Raw genomic sequence first — 18,557 nt, forward strand, 5'->3', positions numbered from 1 at the left:
TGTTGTCATATTTTCCCCTCATATCTATCTATCTATCTATCTTATGTAAGAATAATATTTATGAATCAATATTAAGCAGTGTAATTTACACAATTCACCACAGGAGGGCGCTCGGTTAAGTTCTTTTGACTCGCAAGTTTTAAAAATATATATATTTTCTAAAGATGTTTTACAATAATAGGAACGTTTTCATTGCATAGAATAATCAATCGTTTAAAAAAATGTGTGAATAAATGCAAAAGAATTTAATGTCAGGTTTTTCTCCAAAAGTAACAGCAGTGTAATTCACACAGTTCACCACAGGAGGGCGTTTAAACTCGAAATTAAAATGTATTACAGATGTAAAAATATATTCCTATTAAATAAAGGGTGTAATTTGACAGATGTTTTGCTGATTCACGAGGTAATGAACAATTTATTAAATATTAAATAGATTTAAATTAATTTAATGCAATATTTCCCTCTGACTCGAGCTATAAGCTAACTGTAGAAATAATTAACAGCAGTGTAATTCACACATTCACACACGGTTAAATTCAACTTGCTTGCCTTTTTAAAAATGTATTATTTATTTTAACAAAACACGTGATTGAAGGCAACATCACACAGCGATACAGTCCATGAAAGGACCTTTACAGATCTAACAATATACTTCCTTTGAAAATACATGTTTGCCCGATGTTTTGTGACTGCACAGGACATTAAATGAGTTGTTAAATAATTGTGAATAAATGTAAAATAATAATTGACTCGGGATAGGCATATAGCCGTAGAAGCAAATCAAAGCAATGTAATTCACACAGTTCGCCACAGGAGGGCGTTCAGACTCGGATTTTTAAATGTTTACAGATATAAGAATATATTTCTACTTTACAAAACTGGTACTTTGACAGATGTTTATGATTATGAACAACTTAATAAATCATATTAAATCAAAGCAAAATAATTCCGGCCTTTTGTTGAGTCATTTATATATTTTCTTTTTTTATCCCAATAATATTGTTGATGCTGCACCTAATGATTAATCAATAAATAATGCACGGTTTGAATGTGGGTCGAGTTACTGACGTAGAAATAAATTTGTGTCATTCCTTCAGTTCATAACTGGAAGGAGTTCTGACATACGGTCTTTGGTTCAGATCATAGATAGGCTGTAAAAAAAAAGACTAGTGTTTGTTATATGCTGCAGCAGTGTAATTCCCGAAATTCACCACAGGAGGGCGTGCATTTGCATTCCGCTAACGCGATTTCTATTTATTTTTAATTGTCTATTATTTATTTATAATTACTATTATTTTGCATACTAGTCCTCCATAATCCACTGCAAGTCAATTGCAGCTCTGACTCCACTGAACATGATTCATCCTGAATAAATAATTAAGATTTAATCCTTGTCAAACATCATAGTCTCTTTTCATCTGCTCTGAGACTCGTTTTTTATTTTAGTTTTAGTGGTTCTGAATGATTAAGATTAAAATCCACACAAAAAGAAACACTGAGAGGAGAAGCCCCACTGGCTCAGAGGTTTAAGCATCACTTCTTCAAGAGGGGAATCCTGGTTCAAATCTCACTTTGGTGGTGGAAAACGCTTTAGTTTAGATTTATTGGTTTGAATGATCAAATGAGACAAAACTCCAAAACATGGTTCAAATCTCACTTCAGAGATGGCAAGCTCTTCTCTTTAATGTGGAGAAGCCTGGTTCGAATCTCTCTTGTTGTTAAATAGGCTTTAGTTTCACATGTTTTGTCAAAATAAAAAAGACAAAACTCCCAAGAAGTGTGTTGAAGCTTCAGTGGTCTAAGTTTGAATCTCACTTTCATGGTGTAAAATGCTTTAGTTTTTTCACAATAAAAAAGACAAAACTTCGACAACAACAAAAAGCAGGGTGAGTGTGGAGTTGCAGAGGCTCAGTGGTTTGAGCCTCGCTTCTTCGTCTGGGGGATACTGGTTTGAATCTCACGGTAGAGATGACAAGTGCTTTTCTTTCATTGTCTCTGAATGATCAATTGAGACAAAAATAAACCCCTAAAAAACACATTATGGGTCTCTCTGCTCCAGTGGCTCAGTGGTCCGACAGTCGCTCCTTGACGTGGAGAATCTAGGTTCGAATCTCATGCCATTCCTAATGAGAGGAAATCTTTAGTTTCATTGGTTCTGAACTAATAAGACAAAACTCCTCCCAAAAAGAAAAGCTTATGAGGAGAAGCTCCAGTGGCTCAGTGGTCTGAGTGTCGCTCTGTCGTGTGGAGAATCCAGGTTTGAGTCCTGCTCTATGTGGTAAAAATGCTTTAGTTTCACAGGTTTTGTCCAAATAAAAGACATGCCCCCCCAAAAAAAAAGAAGTGTAACAGTGGAAGGTCCAGTGGCTCAGTGGTTTGAGCATGCTCTCCCTGTCGGGAGGTTCCCGGTTCGAAACCGGCCTGGACACTGAAGCGTGGTTGCGTTGAGGAATGGTCTCCTGATCTGAGACGGGTGTGAGGAGTGATTGGATCAGACAGGAGGACGAGAGATGGTTGGAAACGAAGGGGGGAGGCAATATCCTAACTCCTCCCCCTGGGGATTTCTGGGAAGACAACCAGCAGCGATGTTGTTTTACACCAAAATGTTTACTTAACTTAAAAAATATCCAGTTATCCTGAGACTAAGTCAACAATTTTCCAGCTGGTTTTCCTGGATAACCAGTTGCTCATCAAGGATCTTGTCTCCAACTCCTCTTCATTCCTTCATCAGCTTGTCCTCCAATCACTCATTTCTTGAAAATCTGACCAGGATTCAAACCAGTGACCTCTGTAACCATGAGGCAGCGCTCATACCAGTGAGCCACAGATCTCTAGGCTTTGACTTGCTGGAACTTATACTTCACCTTCACTTTAACCACTAGCCCATCAAGGCCTGGGACTCATGAGTGAATATAACACATGTGATTTCACAATATATGGTAAAATTGATTAGGTCAGGTTTGGTTAAACCAGTTTTTCTGTTGGATGGTTGTCTGTGGCTATAGAAACATCATCATAAAAGCGCTGGGATTGTCATTATCACGTTCATTAGCATCATGATTCAGTTCACTGACACTGACGGCTCAGCGAGTGTTTTCTTTCTGATCTAGAATAACCAGTGTCTGAAACAGAGAAGATTTCAGATGCACTATAGATTTGCTTCTCTTGATATGAAGTTTAGGCTGCATCTGAAATGGCAGGTAATTGTTTTGAGAAAGTATTTTGCGACTGCTATAAAAGTATGTTCTATGTATGTAGTATAAAATGTGTTCTATGAATGTAATCCAGACATACTTTATCAAGTTGTCATCATGTGACCTATCAGTCGCTTCACTGCCATTCACAAATCCTCTCCTGTGAGCATCATGTGTGCACTTCAGAATCTCACAGGTATCCGCATACTTTATCCCTACTCTTTTTGGAGTATTGTGCAAAAAAAATATAAAAAAATATTAAAAAATTATTATATATAATACAAATAAATATAAAAAATATAAATTTTACTGTAATTTCCATAATAAATAATAAAAATAAATAAAATATAATCAAAATAAATAATATTAAATATATATATATATTAAAGAATTTGAAAAACAATTATGAGTACTTTGAATTTGGAAATACTATTGTCAAATACTGTTTTTCACCTACTATATGTCTTTTTCAGCATTTCTGAGAGCTTTAATAACTTTCCACTTTTGCGCAAGTTAACAAGCCCCTTAATTAAGTTTAATGAGAGTGTTTGAGGAAACGATCCTCTGATCTGAAGTCAGTAAATGGACGCAGGACGGGATTCTGAGAGCTGGTTTATTTCATTGCTTCTGGGAGGATAAACAGACACAGTGATTGAACTGCATAAACAGAAGTACAGGACTTAAACCTGGATATGACAACAAAATCATCTCAGCTCACCAACAAACTACCCGTGTTCTTTCCACGTAAGATTACGACTGAATCACACACACACTCATACACACACACACACACACACATTCAGCTGGGAATAATAAAGCTAATGCACATGTACTCCAGATTATTTCTATGCTTCTAAAAGAAAATGGGCTTAGGTCTAAAGGATGACTAATGAGAGAGAGAGAGAGAGAGAGAGACAGGACAGGTCCAGTCGTACCACTTGAATCATTAGCCTTAATTTTTTTTTTTGCTACTTTAAACTTAGAAGCAAAATGCAATAATAGCAACACCATTACAGACCGTAACCTCCCCCCCCCCCCCCCCACACACACACACATACACACATATACCCATAAGACACAATCCAATAAAGGGCATTTGCACTATATCAAATCCAAATTAAACAAAATATGTCATCTCTAGAAAAATCTTCATTCTTGTATGCAAATGTGTTAAGAACGGCTCCAGTCAGTGACACCGCGGTGGAGGAATTGCACTTGTGCATTCAGCAGAACAGAGACCCTCAGCTCTACTCAGATTTGTTTTTGCGGGTGCGCTTGTATTTGTCAACGTATGCTTTCACCAGGTTGGCCACTTTGTCGGCATTCACCTCACCACTCTTGCTGTGGCACACCTGAGAGAAGGAGCAAGACATTTGCTGTGTGCATTTTTGAAGCCCCGTGTGCAAGATTCATCATTTTAATGCACATGCACATGAATTTAAGGAATAGATACACTAAAATCAAACTGAATATGCAGAGGTGCTTCTGTGATTTGAGAAATGCGGCAGCGAGAATCAGCGAATGTGACTACAATAACAAAATTCATAATAATAAAATTAATAAAATATATTAAAATAATATAAAATGTATATTACAAAAAATATAAAAACAATATATAATAGAAATAAATATATTAAATAGATTTTACTATAATTACTATAATATTTTTTTTAATAAAAATCTAATAAATAATATAAAATACAAATAATTAAAAAAAAATTAAAACAATAATATATAATATTATTTTAGTGTGACCTATATAACCTCAAATGATCTACTAAAAATCTAAACTTACTTTTTCCACAGCTTTGCGTACAATCTCTTTATATTCCTCCTTGTTGATTTCGTTCTTCTGATAATATGGCTTAATCGCTGCTTTCACCTCATTGACGGCCCGCTCTTGAATCTGCAATTTCTGCTTGAAAGGGGAAAATGTACTTTAGGGAGTGCAGCGCAGGATATGGACATTAGCATGGAGCTGTTAGCTTGATCATGAACTCTTGCCTTCTCTTTCTTTGAGCTGTCGGCGTGGGCCTTGCTGTGAGTTGGTTGGGTGGTGGAGGACGGCTGGGACGCACTGACCGTCCCGATAGGATGAAGTGGCCCTGCAACTACTTTGGTTGGCATGGGCTTGAAAGAACCTTTGCCTTGTATAGAAAAACTGGGCATCACCTGCTGTAAAATATGGAAACGTTACAACCAAATCAACTAAAACAGCACAAAGCATTAAAATCTTGATATTCACAATGCTGCCTAATTTGATATTACTAGCACAATCAGTGCATTTTTTTTATGTCATTTTTATGGTTTTAGTTTTACTTATGGCGAGTTCACACTGCACGATTTTCAAACTCTTCAGATCACAGTTCTTTTCACACTGCATGACTATCTGTGGCAGCATTCAGTTACTGCCGTGTTCACACTGCACCTTGGATCAGCGACTGCGGGTTTCACAATTGCATTACTTTAAAATAGGAAGAATCGCGACAATTCAGTCTGGTCCGCAAACACAAGCGAGAAGTGATGAGGAAATAACGCAAGATCAAGTGTGCACAAGACCTGAATTGTTATTAAAAATTATAGCCTGCAAGATCAATGCGATCCAAATTGTCTGTGTGCTGAAAAGGCGGAGAAAAAAAAAGATTATGGAGGAGGAAATAGTTGGGGAGACGAGGGGAGCAAGGATTGTGTGTTCTGCAAAGAAAGTTGGGGGTAATTAAATAACTTTGCAATGTGCTGCTGGTCCAGCAAATGTTTGTGCTTTGTTTCTGTTTTATACAATTGTAAATATATATATTAAAATTCTGATATTCTTGTCTATAACTCCTCCCTGAACATCTCACTCCACTGTATCTTGCTCTCTCATTGGCTGTAGGTCAGAACACATTTCACACAGCAGGATTCTGAATCACAGACAGGTCCAGATATTTAGCATGCCAAATATCTCACAGGCGTCGGCGACTCATCGGGCGATTCTCTCAGATCGCTAGCCTGGCAAGCCAGACCCACATCAAGATGTTAGGTCTGGGAACTCACCATTGGCATACTTCAATCCGAGGGGCGGGATAAACGGTTGTCTTTCAAATTCCCTCTGCACGCAATAGGACAGCGCTACAACCAACCAGAGCAACGAACGGTTGTGGCTGAGTGAGTCCCATGCGTTTTCCCACCAGCGGAGCTAGATGATATATTAAACTTTTGCCGTATCCAGGCGGCTAAACTACGAACCATCTTCCTTTTTTAAAAATGACTTAAGTGCCAGTCTTTGTTCTTTTCTCAAAGAAAAGCTTAACTCCAAATCCTCCAGAGACACGGCCAAAGCCGATTCGAAAGCCCGCAGTTCGCCAGCATCTTCTTTCTTTTCAAGTAGCAGGGAATTGACGCGGAACGTCACATCTCTGCCATCATTATGTTAAACCCGCCCACCACCTCTATACACAATGTGATTGGGCTGACTAGAGTTTGGTTTTTCAAGCTGAAAAGCCAACGGAGAGCTGCTAGACTACACTGGCTAAATAAATGCAAAATAAATGTTGCTGCCGCTGTGGTGCGTCTAGATTTCTAGGCTATCAGATAGCATCTTTGATATTTCACAGTGTAAGATTGTCGCGTAAACGAGCACCGATTTGCCTATGATTTCGGGCATTTGTCGACAAATTTAGCAAACCTTTCGGTGAGTAAAAATAATCGGGCCTAAAATCCTGTAGTGTGAACTCGGCTTTAACGATAATAACCCTGGCGCTCACCTGAGATGGGTGGCTGTCAGCCGGTACTATGGTGAAGCCGGCCTGCACTGGTGGAGGAGGTGGAGGAGGCGGAGGCAGTCCCTGCACGGCTATGGATGGGACATGTAGGAGCGGGCCGGCGGGGTGCAGCTGTACTGGTCCGGGAGGGGGTAAACTGAACTGAGGAGGCTGTAGACCCACAGCTGGAGGTCTCGGCAGAAGAGGACCCATGGGGTAACGCAGGACCCCCATCACACCGAGCTGATGGGACATCAGGGTGGGGGGCAGAGCTGGAACAGCCTCAGTTGGCAGGGGTGCATTTGGCTCATTCTGTGGGTGATCTGAAATATAGAAAATGGACATTAATGTAAATATGACCAAAACATATTAACCCATTTGTGCCGGATGCTGCGCGGCGAAACATTACACCTAATGCCGGTTACTGCGTTGCGTCATCCTTTTCATGACGCGTGCAGCTTAGAACGCACTGTTATTGGTTCAAATACACATCAGGTGGGTCTTGTTGATTTTTTAAAGACCACGTGATCACCCAAATGTACTGTGGTTCGCTGAAAATCACGTCAATCAATCAGACATACACGTGCATTTGTTTTGGATCGCGAGCGAGAAAATGGCAAAGACAGAGTGTGTGTGTGTGTTTGTGTGTTTGTGTGTGTGTGTGTGTGCGTGCGTGCGGGCGCATTGGGACATGTTGGTGATGGAAACTAATCGGTACGCTGAACAGACGCGCGGTCAGACTCCACCAACACGGAGATGAAGACATTTGTCGGGCTGTGTCTCGCCTTCTGTATTTTTAAACTGCCAGCACGCAGGGATCTCTGGAGGCAAACAAAATGGTTGTACCAGACCAACGTCCCCAAGGCCATGGCAAGGGACCGCTTCGACATGATCTGGAGGTAATGATTTGTGTATTGTTCTTATAATGAATAACTAGCATAATAAATAGTAATACAATAATGGCATAATGAATAAATAGCATAATAAATAATAATATAATTATGTGATGATGGTTGATAATGCTAATAATAAATACAATAATGTTAATATATAGATACAATACTGGCATAATGAATAAATAGTTAACGTAGTGTAATAGCGTAGTGCTACGTCACACGTAGGCTCACTATTTGCCGACGCTGGTCATGTGTGTGATGCTTGTGACGCACAACAACAGAAGCTTACGCTATTACACTAGTGAACACACTCAAGGTCCACAGAGAAGGACATGAATAGTTGAAATAAAGTCGTTTTTTTTTTTTTTTTTCGCACAAAACGTATTCTCGTGGCTTGATAAACTTAAGATTGAGCCACTGTAGTCACTTGGACTATTTTAACAATGTCTTTAATAACTTTTCGGGGCCTGCAATTTCAATCCTTCAAGAAGCCTATGGAGGAGTGATCCAGCTCTCAGATTTCATCAAAAATATCTTAATTCGTGTTCCGAAGATGAACGAAGGTCTTACGGGGTTGAACAACATGAGGGTGAGTAAATACTGTCAGAATTTTCATTTTTGGGTGAACTAACCCTTTAATTGTATCATATGCATTTTCAGATATCTCCATCTCCAAGATAACATCGATGCATGAGCCAGAGATGTGAGCCATGGAGCTCAGAGACTGAGACTGTTCCCAGTTCTACCTCAGGACTTTCCCCACCTCTCTCTCATAACAAGATGCCTTGTTCAGTGTGTTGGCATATTTAAAATGTTATTTGTTATATTTTATATAATTGAATTATATATTTTTTCTTCCCCATATGATTTTGAGAATTTAAAAAAAAATGTGTTGTTATGTTAGTGCTAAGGGAGCATGTTTTAATAAAACCAGTGATTCTTACCTTTCAAATGTATTTTATTTCATGTTTCTAAGTGCTACAGAGGCTTAGATATTAAGGTTTTGGTAGACGTTGACAATTCTTAGTATTTTTTCAGAAAACCCACAGGAGATAAGGATATTTATCCTAGAATAACATAGGTTTTTATAGGCGTTCTTAGCAGGCGTTTTAGGAGTAAATGGGTTAAAGGGGAAATTCACTACTGGAAAGATGGGCTTTTAATTAAAGGAATAGTTCACTTTAAAGTGAAAATTCCATCATAATTTAATCACCCTCAAGTTGTTTCAAACCTGTATGAATGACTTTTTTCTGCTGTACACAAAAGAAGATATTTTGAAGAATTTCGGTAACCAAACAGTTGATGGACCCCATAGACTTCCATAGTAGGAAAAAAATATTGGAAGTCAATGGGGTCCATCAAATGTCTGGTAACCGACATTCTTCAAAATATCTTCTTTTGTGTTCAGCAGAAGAAAGAAATTCATACAGAGTGAATAAATTATGACATAATTATCATTCTGAAGTGAACTAATCCTTTAAACTTGACTGTCTATGTAATAGAAATTTGTGCTACATGACTAGAGAAAAAGAGCTGAAGAACACTCATAATGCACTTTTGAAAAGCAGCATATTTATGCTTTAAGGATAAAACTAAGGATATTCACACTGATGCAAAAATTCTAAATGTTTTAATTGGAATGAACTATGCCTTGGTGACGCTCATGAACAGAGCATTCTTTATAAACAAATAATTAAATCGATAAAGTTTTATGATTTCAATTGATTAGACATGCTTTTGGAAAAAAAATCTAATAGAAAAAACTGAATTTGAGAAAAAATAAAACTTTCATAGGGCCCTACATCTATTATCAGAGAGTGAAAGTACATTTCCATTCAACCCATCGGCCGCTTTTTTATGCATTGGCGTCACATACAAATCATATGTGAAAAACGTTTGTGTTGGTGAGAACAGGCTATTATTTGTATAAAGACATACCTGCTTGTTTTGGGACACCTGGTGCACCTTGATCCTCCTCTTGTCTGTTCCAAGTATTGTTTCCGCCACCTCGGTCCCTGCGCGAGTAGTAGTTCTGCACATCGGCGGGAAGAGTTCGCCGCACGGCCCAGCTCGACGCCGACGACCACCCCGACCGATCCATCGCCGTCTCGCCGCCATCAGACTCTTTTCTCTTTCCTCCGGCTCTGTTTTCGTTGAAGCGGCTATAAGAATCCGTGTTATTTGCGGTCCCTGAGAAAGAAGTGCGTTGCCTCCAATTATCTGCTGGCTCGCTCTGCTGGCTGGCCGACCAGTTTGAACCTCCTCTCCCGCCGCGTCCAGCGCTCCAGCCCCCCCGACACCAGGAATCGGAAGGTGGATCTCCCGAATTTTCATCCTTTCGTGGCTCACGCCCTCGAGAATCAGCATCCGGCCAGAGTTTCTCCCGGTCTTTTACCCAGTCCGGGTTCTCGCTTCTGCTCCGATCAGGCGACGCCTCATTGAAGTTGCCGTTGTCGGATGAAACATGCTCTCTTGATGACGAATTCCCAGGTTTTTCCGTATTGTTCCTCCAGTTTGAACTGCGGAAACCTCGTCCACCACCTGTGCTCCGCCATCCATCCGTTCCCCAAGACTCCCTCTTGCGAGGAGAGTGCCCGCCGTGATCCGAGCGTTCCTGGGACGGGCTCCGGCGTCCGGGTCGGGTTCTGTTCCTGGAACGGCTACGTCGCCTGTGACTTCGCTCCCGGCTACGACTTCGGCTACGGCTTCGATTCCTCCGGCCTTCCCGCTCTTCCTCTTGCCTCTCGCGGCTCCGAGATGTGGATCGGGTCTTGATGCTACGGTCCCGTGATCGAGACCTTGACCTACGTGACTCTTCACTCTTAGACTCCTTGGTAGGCGACCAAGTGGTCGTAGGCGAGTGAAAGCGAGACCTACGGGATCGTCCATCCCGGTCCCTTTTGTCGGAGCCTTTCGCTTCTTTACAGCTGTCAATCTTGGGCTTTTGATCGGCAGTCTGAGCCACGTTCGCAGTGGGATTTATTTCAGCTTCAGCAGCATGAGCTTCACTCTCGGATGCAGGAGAATCGCACTCCATGGGGATGAGGTCAGTGTTGTCCTGAGGACTCCTTGCATTAGTGTCCTTAGTTTCTGGAATAGCTTTCTCTTCAAGTGCTGACGGACCAGCGCTCTGATCCTCTTGGAAGGTACTGGATTCCTGCTTGTCGGCATTGTCTTCCGTGGTGTCAGGCTCCGCTTTTTGATCCGCAATCTCTTGGAGAGTTGGAAAGCTACTCGATTCTTGCTTGTCTGCATTGTCTTCTGTGGTATCCGGCTCTGCTTTTTGATCCGCAAACTCTTGGAGTGGTGGAAAGTTACTTGATTCCTGTTTGTCAGAATTGTCTTCTGTGGTATCCGGCTCCGAATTCAGATCCACAATGTCTTGGAGAGGTGGAGAGCAACTCGATTCCTGTTTGTCGGAATGGTCTTCCTCGGTGTCAAGCTCCGGTTTCACATCCACAATCTTGTCAGAAGTTACTGTAGGTGGTTCAGCTGTTGATTCAACTTGCAGAGGTGATTCAACGTCCTGGGAATCAGATTGAGACTCTTCCAGTTCAGCAGAGGAACGAGATTGGCAATCGTCCTCCACAATTGGTGGAACATTCTCCAATTCAACTTGGTCTGAATCATCTGTCTCCACTTCTTTCTCGCTATCATCTCGTAAAAGTATCTGATTATCTTCATCTACAACCATACTCTCAGTTGCCATTTCTTCTACTTTTACCGTTTCATCATCCTGGTTATTGGCCTCAGTAGGACTCGTCTCATTCTCCACCTCCATCTTCTCCTCTGTATCCACTGGGTCTTGGTCGCTATCGATCTGATCAGGACTTGCTTTCCCGTCTGTTTTTGGTTCCTCAGATTCTGCTTCCTCATTGACTCCATCTTCTTCATGATTCTCAACCTCCTCATCTTCAAGTCTCTCCACAATCTTCTTTTTTGGACGTCCTTTCCTCTTTGCTCCAGACCTCGGATTGTTCCCCTGCTGTCCTCTGCTAGTAGAAGCAGGAGTATCGTTTATGGTTTGTGGTGTAGAAGAGGTTGTGTTCGAATCTGTCGGTTGCAACTGTGCAGACGAGGAATCCTCTGCCTCAGCGCGATTGTGACGAGAGGAACGTCTGGTCGCAGTAGTTTCTGGTTTCACAGAGGTCTTTGACCCAGAACCCCTGGTTCCCTTTCTCTCCTCACCTTTGGGACAGGTGACGGCACAAACTATGCCATGAGGACCTAAGAAACAGGAGATAAAATAAGTGTTAACTGTAATGAAAATAAAAAACTAATAAATAACTGAGGGAAGAAAAATTAGAAACTGAAAATAAACCCGGCCACAAATTCATTGGAGTTTACATTTCGATATAATAATATATAATAAAACTTCTACTATTATAATTATGGAAAATTTACAACCCACCTGAGAAATTTAAGAGCGTTAATCATTTTTAAAGAACACTATTTAGCACATTAACTTTGGCAGCCCTAACACACTAAAACTGAAATAACAACAAAATAAGCTGAAACTCGATAACAATGAAATAGGAAATTAATGCAAATTAAATAAACTAGGTTTCAAATTCAGTAAATTTCAAAATAATAACCAGATTATTATGCATGTTTTTTAATACAACTAAAAAACAACTCTGTTTCAAGTGAACTCACCTGTGTGTTCAGAAAGCAGCAGATTCAGAGAGGAGGAGACTGCTGACAGAAGCCGATGTGAGTGGAGTAACACCCTAAAAGTCAATAAACAAATGTTCATAACCCAAAATAACAGACATGCACACAAAGGAAATAGCAGCTAAATGGTACAAATTCTAAATTTCAGATTTTCATTTACACCCATAGAATGAGTACTATAATTGGTACTTGTATGTAATATCAAAACAAAAGCTGAATCAGAATAAAGTAGAACTACCCTAGTAAACAGGAAGAGATCATCTTAACGTCATGCATGTAATGAGATTCAAACTGGCGGTTTCAGCAGCTCTTGCCATTTTTGAGTGCACTATCCATTGGATTGTCAGTGAACAGACTGTTTGAAACATGCTTCTCACCTGGGCACACCTGTAGAGAGGACAGGTACAGAGGCAGAAAGCAATCTGCGTTTTCTCTCTAATCTCCTCCACTGAACGCCATCTGGCCCCTCCTCACAAACCTCAACAGATCCTGCCCTACAGCGCAAAACAGAAACGGTGAAACACTGTAACCTTTTACAAAGTCTTGATGTTTTCAGGATCTACTATAACAGGTTGCCCTCCTTGAATGTTCACTATTTTCCCCATATTCTCCATTCTCCTATAAGTGTGTTTGGGAAATGTCCCGCCCCTTACCATAACAGCCAGTTTCAACACATTACTATCTAACTCAACCAGGCCAGTTTCCTTTATTAAAAGACCTTTATTCTGCTTTTGAATTATTTAAATGAGGAATATTGAGACGTGTTCATTACCAGAAAAAAACTCAAGACTACAATGGAGGAGTTTCAGGGAGCTCAGAAACACTGACACTGATATAGAGAATAACTCCCGCTGGAGGGACTTTGTAACTTTACAGAGCTTTTCATGCTCAAACAGCAACATTACACACTAAAAAAAGATGAAGATGGAAAAGCATAATAGGTCCATTTAAGAGACACTGTTCAGTCAAAAAAGAAACAGAAGACACATGATGTTCACTTACATGATCTGTGTCAGCGTGCCGAGCGTCGCTCCCTGTTGGCTTGGCAGTGATGAGTGAAAATGCTGAGTGAGCAGAAGAGAGTGGCATGAGTCTCCACTCACCTGCACACATAAACACTGTTTAACACATTTCCCCTGTCAATCATATGCAAACAAAAGACCAAAAGGAGGAACACAACATTGCAATACTAACCTTTCTGTTTTTATTCACAGCATCCGAGTCACCTGCCGGGGAATAGAAGACATTTATTTTGGAAATCTCATAATTCACTAAATGTTTATCAGTTCTGTTATATGGAGCTCAACACTGCAACCAACTATTAAAGAAATCTGAGTAAAAAGCTCTACACCTCAAACCAGAGCTGCATGATTCTGGATAAATTCAGAATCATGTTTAAAATAGAGATCATGATTCTCCCACGATTCTGAATAAACAGTTAAACAAAACATGGAATTTACTAGAAGTTCTGGCAAAATGTTAATTTCTGCAGAATATTTAATTCATTTTGATAACATTTTTTAAAACTCTGTTTGAGTGAATGATTCAATGACTCCACCTGTTGCATTACTGGATGAATCAGCGTTTTTGAACGAATCTCTTGAATGAATGATTCAATGACAAATACATTTTAACAGTCACTCGTCTCCACCTACTGGAGTAACGATGTAATGATACAATCTTTATTTGAAGCATTAAGTTACATTCAAAGGTTAATTTATTCTATTTTTTAGTGATTAATCATGCAGCTCTCCCTCAAACATAATCTAATGTGAGTCGTTTCTACGGGAAATATTCTGGTTTATGCAACTTCTCCCGGAAGGCATCTTTGGCAATATCAACACGTCTCATAGTTTGTGAAAAATTAAATGAAAACATTTACGATGGAAATATATGGGTAAATATATTGTGCAGTACAATACAAAAAACATTGTTGCAACACACATTACATATACCAATAATTTAAGATTTCACGTTGAAATTTACATTAATGTTAAATTATGTTCATGTTAATTCACAATAATGCATTAATGTATTATATAACCAGTCCAATGTAGTGTCTGTTCAATCAACAGAAATGTGTTGTATTAATTATGCTGGAAGGCACTTTGATCAATGGCAGTTGTTTTAAATGTGCTATAGAAATAAAATTTGTAATATATTGTATTGTAGCAGAGCTTAAGTTAAATTTTACCTGGAATAACCTTTCATATTGAAATATCAACATAAGCAACTGTCGGAAAAGACAAGAATCAATATTTAAGCACATACCTTTTCTGTGGCATTTCTGTTTGGCATTAGCATTTTCATCTTGCGTTCTCTCCAGAGTTCCTGTCTCTGTCCTGTTAACGACACAATTAAATATTAAATGTGACCCTGGACCACAAAACTAGTCACAAGTCGGATGGGTATATTTGTGGCAATAGCCAACAATACATTGTCTGGGTCAAAAATATCGATTTTTCTTTTATGCCAAAAATTATTAGGATATTAAAGTAAGGATCATGTTCCATGAAGATATTTTGTAAATTTCCTACTGTAAATATGTAAAAAAAATAAAATTGTGAGTGAATGCAGCACAATCACGAACATAAATGAACAACTTTAAAGGCGATTTTCTCAATGTTTCAATTTTTTTGCACCCTCAGATTACAGATTTTCAAATAGTTGCATCGCGGCCAAATATTTACTTCTGCGGCCAAATATATTATTTATTCAGCTTTCAGATGATGTATAAATATCAATTTTAAAAAATTTACCCTTGCGACTGGTTTTGTGGTCCATGGTCACAAATGATTAGATGAACAGCAAAATGAACAAACGCAAACGCAGCACTTACACACAGACACGACGCATCCGTAGACCGTCCGGACTGGCGCACGTGTTCAGCTCTGGCAGTCTGAGCGCCTTCACGGGAATCTGAAACACGGAGGAGAAGCTCGGCTGAGTTTGATCAGGAATAAGAGGCTCTTACAGGGACGTACAGGACATCAGGAGGACGTCTGACCTTGATGCGCTGCTGCGAGGAGCTCTGCAGGTAGATCGCGCTGAAGGGTCTGCGGTCCACCGGGCAGGACTGAACCATCTGTGTGGCCCGACACACACAACATCACACATTTACATTTAGTCATTTAGCAGATGCTTTTATCCAAAGCGACTTACAACTGAGGACTAAAGCAAGCGAGTCATCGTGAAGAGGGAAGAACAACGCAAGAAGTGCTCAAAATACAATGTTCAGGCATTGCTCAGAGTAGCAAAAGCCAGATTACAGTATGCAGTGTATATTCCTTGGGTAGTATGCAGATTATATATAAATACACACATACACTACTGGTCAAAAGTTTGGATTTCTATAAGTAAGTCGCTTATGCTCACCAAGGCTGCATTTACTGGATCATATGTAATTTAAAACAGAAAATTAAATTAAAATGGTTAAAAAACACATTAAAATAAATAAAATACAAACAAATTATTTTATGTTAATAAATACATGAGTGAATAAATAAATAGAAAGATAATTAAAGCATCTAACAGTACAGTACTATAATGAGGAGAAGAAAATTATGTAACTATTTCTTGAAATTATTTGTCACATTATAAATAAAATTGTTGTGATTCATTTTAAGGATGATTCTTAGATGAACAAACTTCAAAAGAACAGCATTTATTTGAAACAGAAAGCTTTTGTAAGATTATAGGTTTTTACTGTCACTTTTGATTAATTTAATATGTCCTTGCTAAATAAAAGTATTTCTGTCTTTATCCTTAGAAAAAACTTTTTATCACAGTAATCAGAAATGTTTCTTGAGCGTCAAATCATATTAGAATGATTTCTGAAGGAACGTGAATACTGGAGTAATGATGATGCTGAAAATTCAGCTTTGATCACAGGAATAAATTACATTTTACAATATAGAATGTACAATATATTGTATAGCCTATTGAATATTGTATGTATACAATATTCACATAGAAAACAGCTATTTTAGATTGAAATAATATTTCACTGTTTTTACTTCAGTTATGATTAAATAAACGCAGCCTTGCTGAGCAAACATTATAAAAATCCAAACTTTTGACCAGTAGTGTATGTGTGTGTTTATAGATAGATAGATAGATAGATAGATAGATAGATAGATAGATAGATAGAGTGTGAGTGTGAAAGAGTGCGAGTGTGTTTTGAGTCTGTCAGCTGACCTGAGCCCAGCGGAGGATGCAGGCTGAACAGTAGACGTGTCTGCAACAGTCGGGTACGGCTCGATCCGTACGTCTGGGGCGGTTCAGACAGATTGGGCACCGCTGATCCTCCTCATCCTCCAAACTGCCCTCTGAAAATCACACAATAAGTTTTATTAAAAAGCTTCAACAAAATGCAACCACATAATTTTGCATTAAAACACGCAATGCATAACAGTCAAATTTAACTACTCAGTCCTATTAGCCTTGTTCACTTGTGTGTGTGTGAAGTCGATGAGTATGAAGACACACTCACCCTTTCCTGGCCCCTCTTGCATCTTTGGCTCCGGGTCACAGCAGCTCTGAGCCCTGATTTACTGTACCACCACATTAAAGAAGAAACAAAATAAAGTACAATTCAAATATATTAACATCAATATAACCACCGCGTAACTCTGTCACTGTGTCTTTATTTGCTCTGTTTATTTACTCTCTCTAGCTCTGTCTCAGCACAGCTGAAGTTTGAGTAGTTCATTAGCCATCTTTAGAGATAACAGAGGCCTTTAGAGCGTTTTATACTCATTTAAATCCGTCTCATATGAATAATTCGTAAGAACAACACACCTAGACACACACAGAAATGTTTACATGTCCTGTTTATAAGTTCAGACTCTTGTTTATCAGTGTGACGCGGCTAGCTGTGTTAGCATCTGCTGTCATTAGCGCGCACTCACCTCCGCGCACGTCGCTCCACTGACTTCAGATCATATAATATCACGCAGGACGCTCCTTAGTGCAAAAACATACACTTTTCGGGCACTTTCATGAGCACTTACGCTCGTAATTGCGATAGATTTAAAGGCGCCCAGCCACATGTGGGTCAGAGGCTGCAGTTCCGCCTCTTCACCGCTGTGGGGCGCTGCTACGGGGCATGATGGGAGACTCACTGCGTCATCACGCAGGGTTTAAGGTTCGCAGAAGTAAAATTCAATAGAACGGCGGATGCTGAACTTCTTCTAAAAAACAACTAAAAGTCTTAATTAAAAACCAAACCATGTTAAAACCCTACTCAATACAAAAATATAATTAAAACACGTCACAAAACAATGAAGGAAAATAATGGAAGCCTATTTCCGCCACATAATAAAAAAAATGCTTTTGTAAATCATAATAATGAAATAAAAGTCAAAATGTTCACATTCTAAATCATATTTATGAGATGAAAAGTCGGAATTATGACAAACTAAGTCATTTATGAGGTGAAAAGTCGATATTATGACTTTAAAAGTCATCATTGTGACATACTAAGTAGAAATTATGATTTAAAAACAATGACAACAAATCGAAATTATGACAGCCCACTAAGTCAAAACCGGTCAAAACCTTTTTTAAGTAAAAAAATAGGTAAAAACATAAAAAGTCGAAATCATGACATGATAATCATAACTATGACAGACTTTTCAATCTCATAATTATGACTTTATTATGTTGTAATTTCGAAGTTTTATGTCATAAATACATTTTTAAATGTATCAATAGAGCAGATTGGTCCCTTAAACATAAATGACTAAATCTGACCAATCAGAGATGCCGTCGCTCCCGCAGGGATCTCCTCCATGATGTTCAGTTCTTCCTTTGTTTCTTTTCCACTGAATTATTTTTCTAATGTTCCTTGACCTCGCAGCTCGAAGCGCGTGTCCGTCGTGTGACTTAAGAGTAAATGTGGTTACTGATGTCAGCTTAAAGTCTTAAGTCTTTATGTTCAAAGGATTGGGTGATTACACTTCATAATATAAACTGTATATCATAACAGTAAAATTAACGAGTTCGGTTATGTAACGGAAGAACAACATTCATGCAGTACACAAACTACC

The 18,557-nt window shown here is 39.1% G+C and overlaps 1 protein-coding gene across 7 annotated transcripts; it reads right to left on the reverse strand.

The window, feature by feature from the left end:
• Positions 1 to 3,789: 3,789 nt before the first annotated feature.
• scaf11 (SR-related CTD-associated factor 11) lies at positions 3,790 to 17,665 on the reverse strand. 7 transcript variants are annotated; one of them, XM_077235181.1, is made up of 15 exons: positions 17,418 to 17,665; positions 17,000 to 17,060; positions 16,705 to 16,835; positions 15,515 to 15,592; positions 15,347 to 15,426; positions 14,779 to 14,849; positions 13,702 to 13,733; positions 13,510 to 13,610; positions 12,885 to 13,001; positions 12,490 to 12,563; positions 9,772 to 12,060; positions 6,941 to 7,260; positions 5,199 to 5,366; positions 4,990 to 5,109; positions 3,790 to 4,546 (listed from the first exon to the last, which is right to left on the reverse strand). In XM_077235181.1, the coding sequence occupies exons 2-15, from the start codon at positions 17,019 to 17,021 to the stop codon at positions 4,442 to 4,444; spliced, it is 3,708 nt and encodes a 1,235-aa protein (XP_077091296.1). In that variant the 5' UTR covers positions 17,022 to 17,060; positions 17,418 to 17,665; the 3' UTR covers positions 3,790 to 4,441. The 7 variants fall into 7 exon arrangements, with proteins under 7 accessions (XP_077091296.1, XP_077091299.1, XP_077091298.1 ...); XM_077235184.1 differs by having other exon boundaries at positions 13,510 to 13,571; positions 17,418 to 17,612; XM_077235183.1 differs by having other exon boundaries at positions 5,199 to 5,369; positions 13,510 to 13,571; positions 17,418 to 17,612.
• Between the last annotated feature and the right edge of the window lie 892 nt (positions 17,666 to 18,557).

The sequence above is a fragment of the Siphateles boraxobius genome, unplaced genomic scaffold (assembly GCF_051911475.1).
Source record: "Siphateles boraxobius isolate OS27281-9 unplaced genomic scaffold, OSU_SipBor_1 19, whole genome shotgun sequence".
NCBI classification, from domain to species: Eukaryota; Metazoa; Chordata; class Actinopteri; order Cypriniformes; family Leuciscidae; genus Siphateles; species Siphateles boraxobius.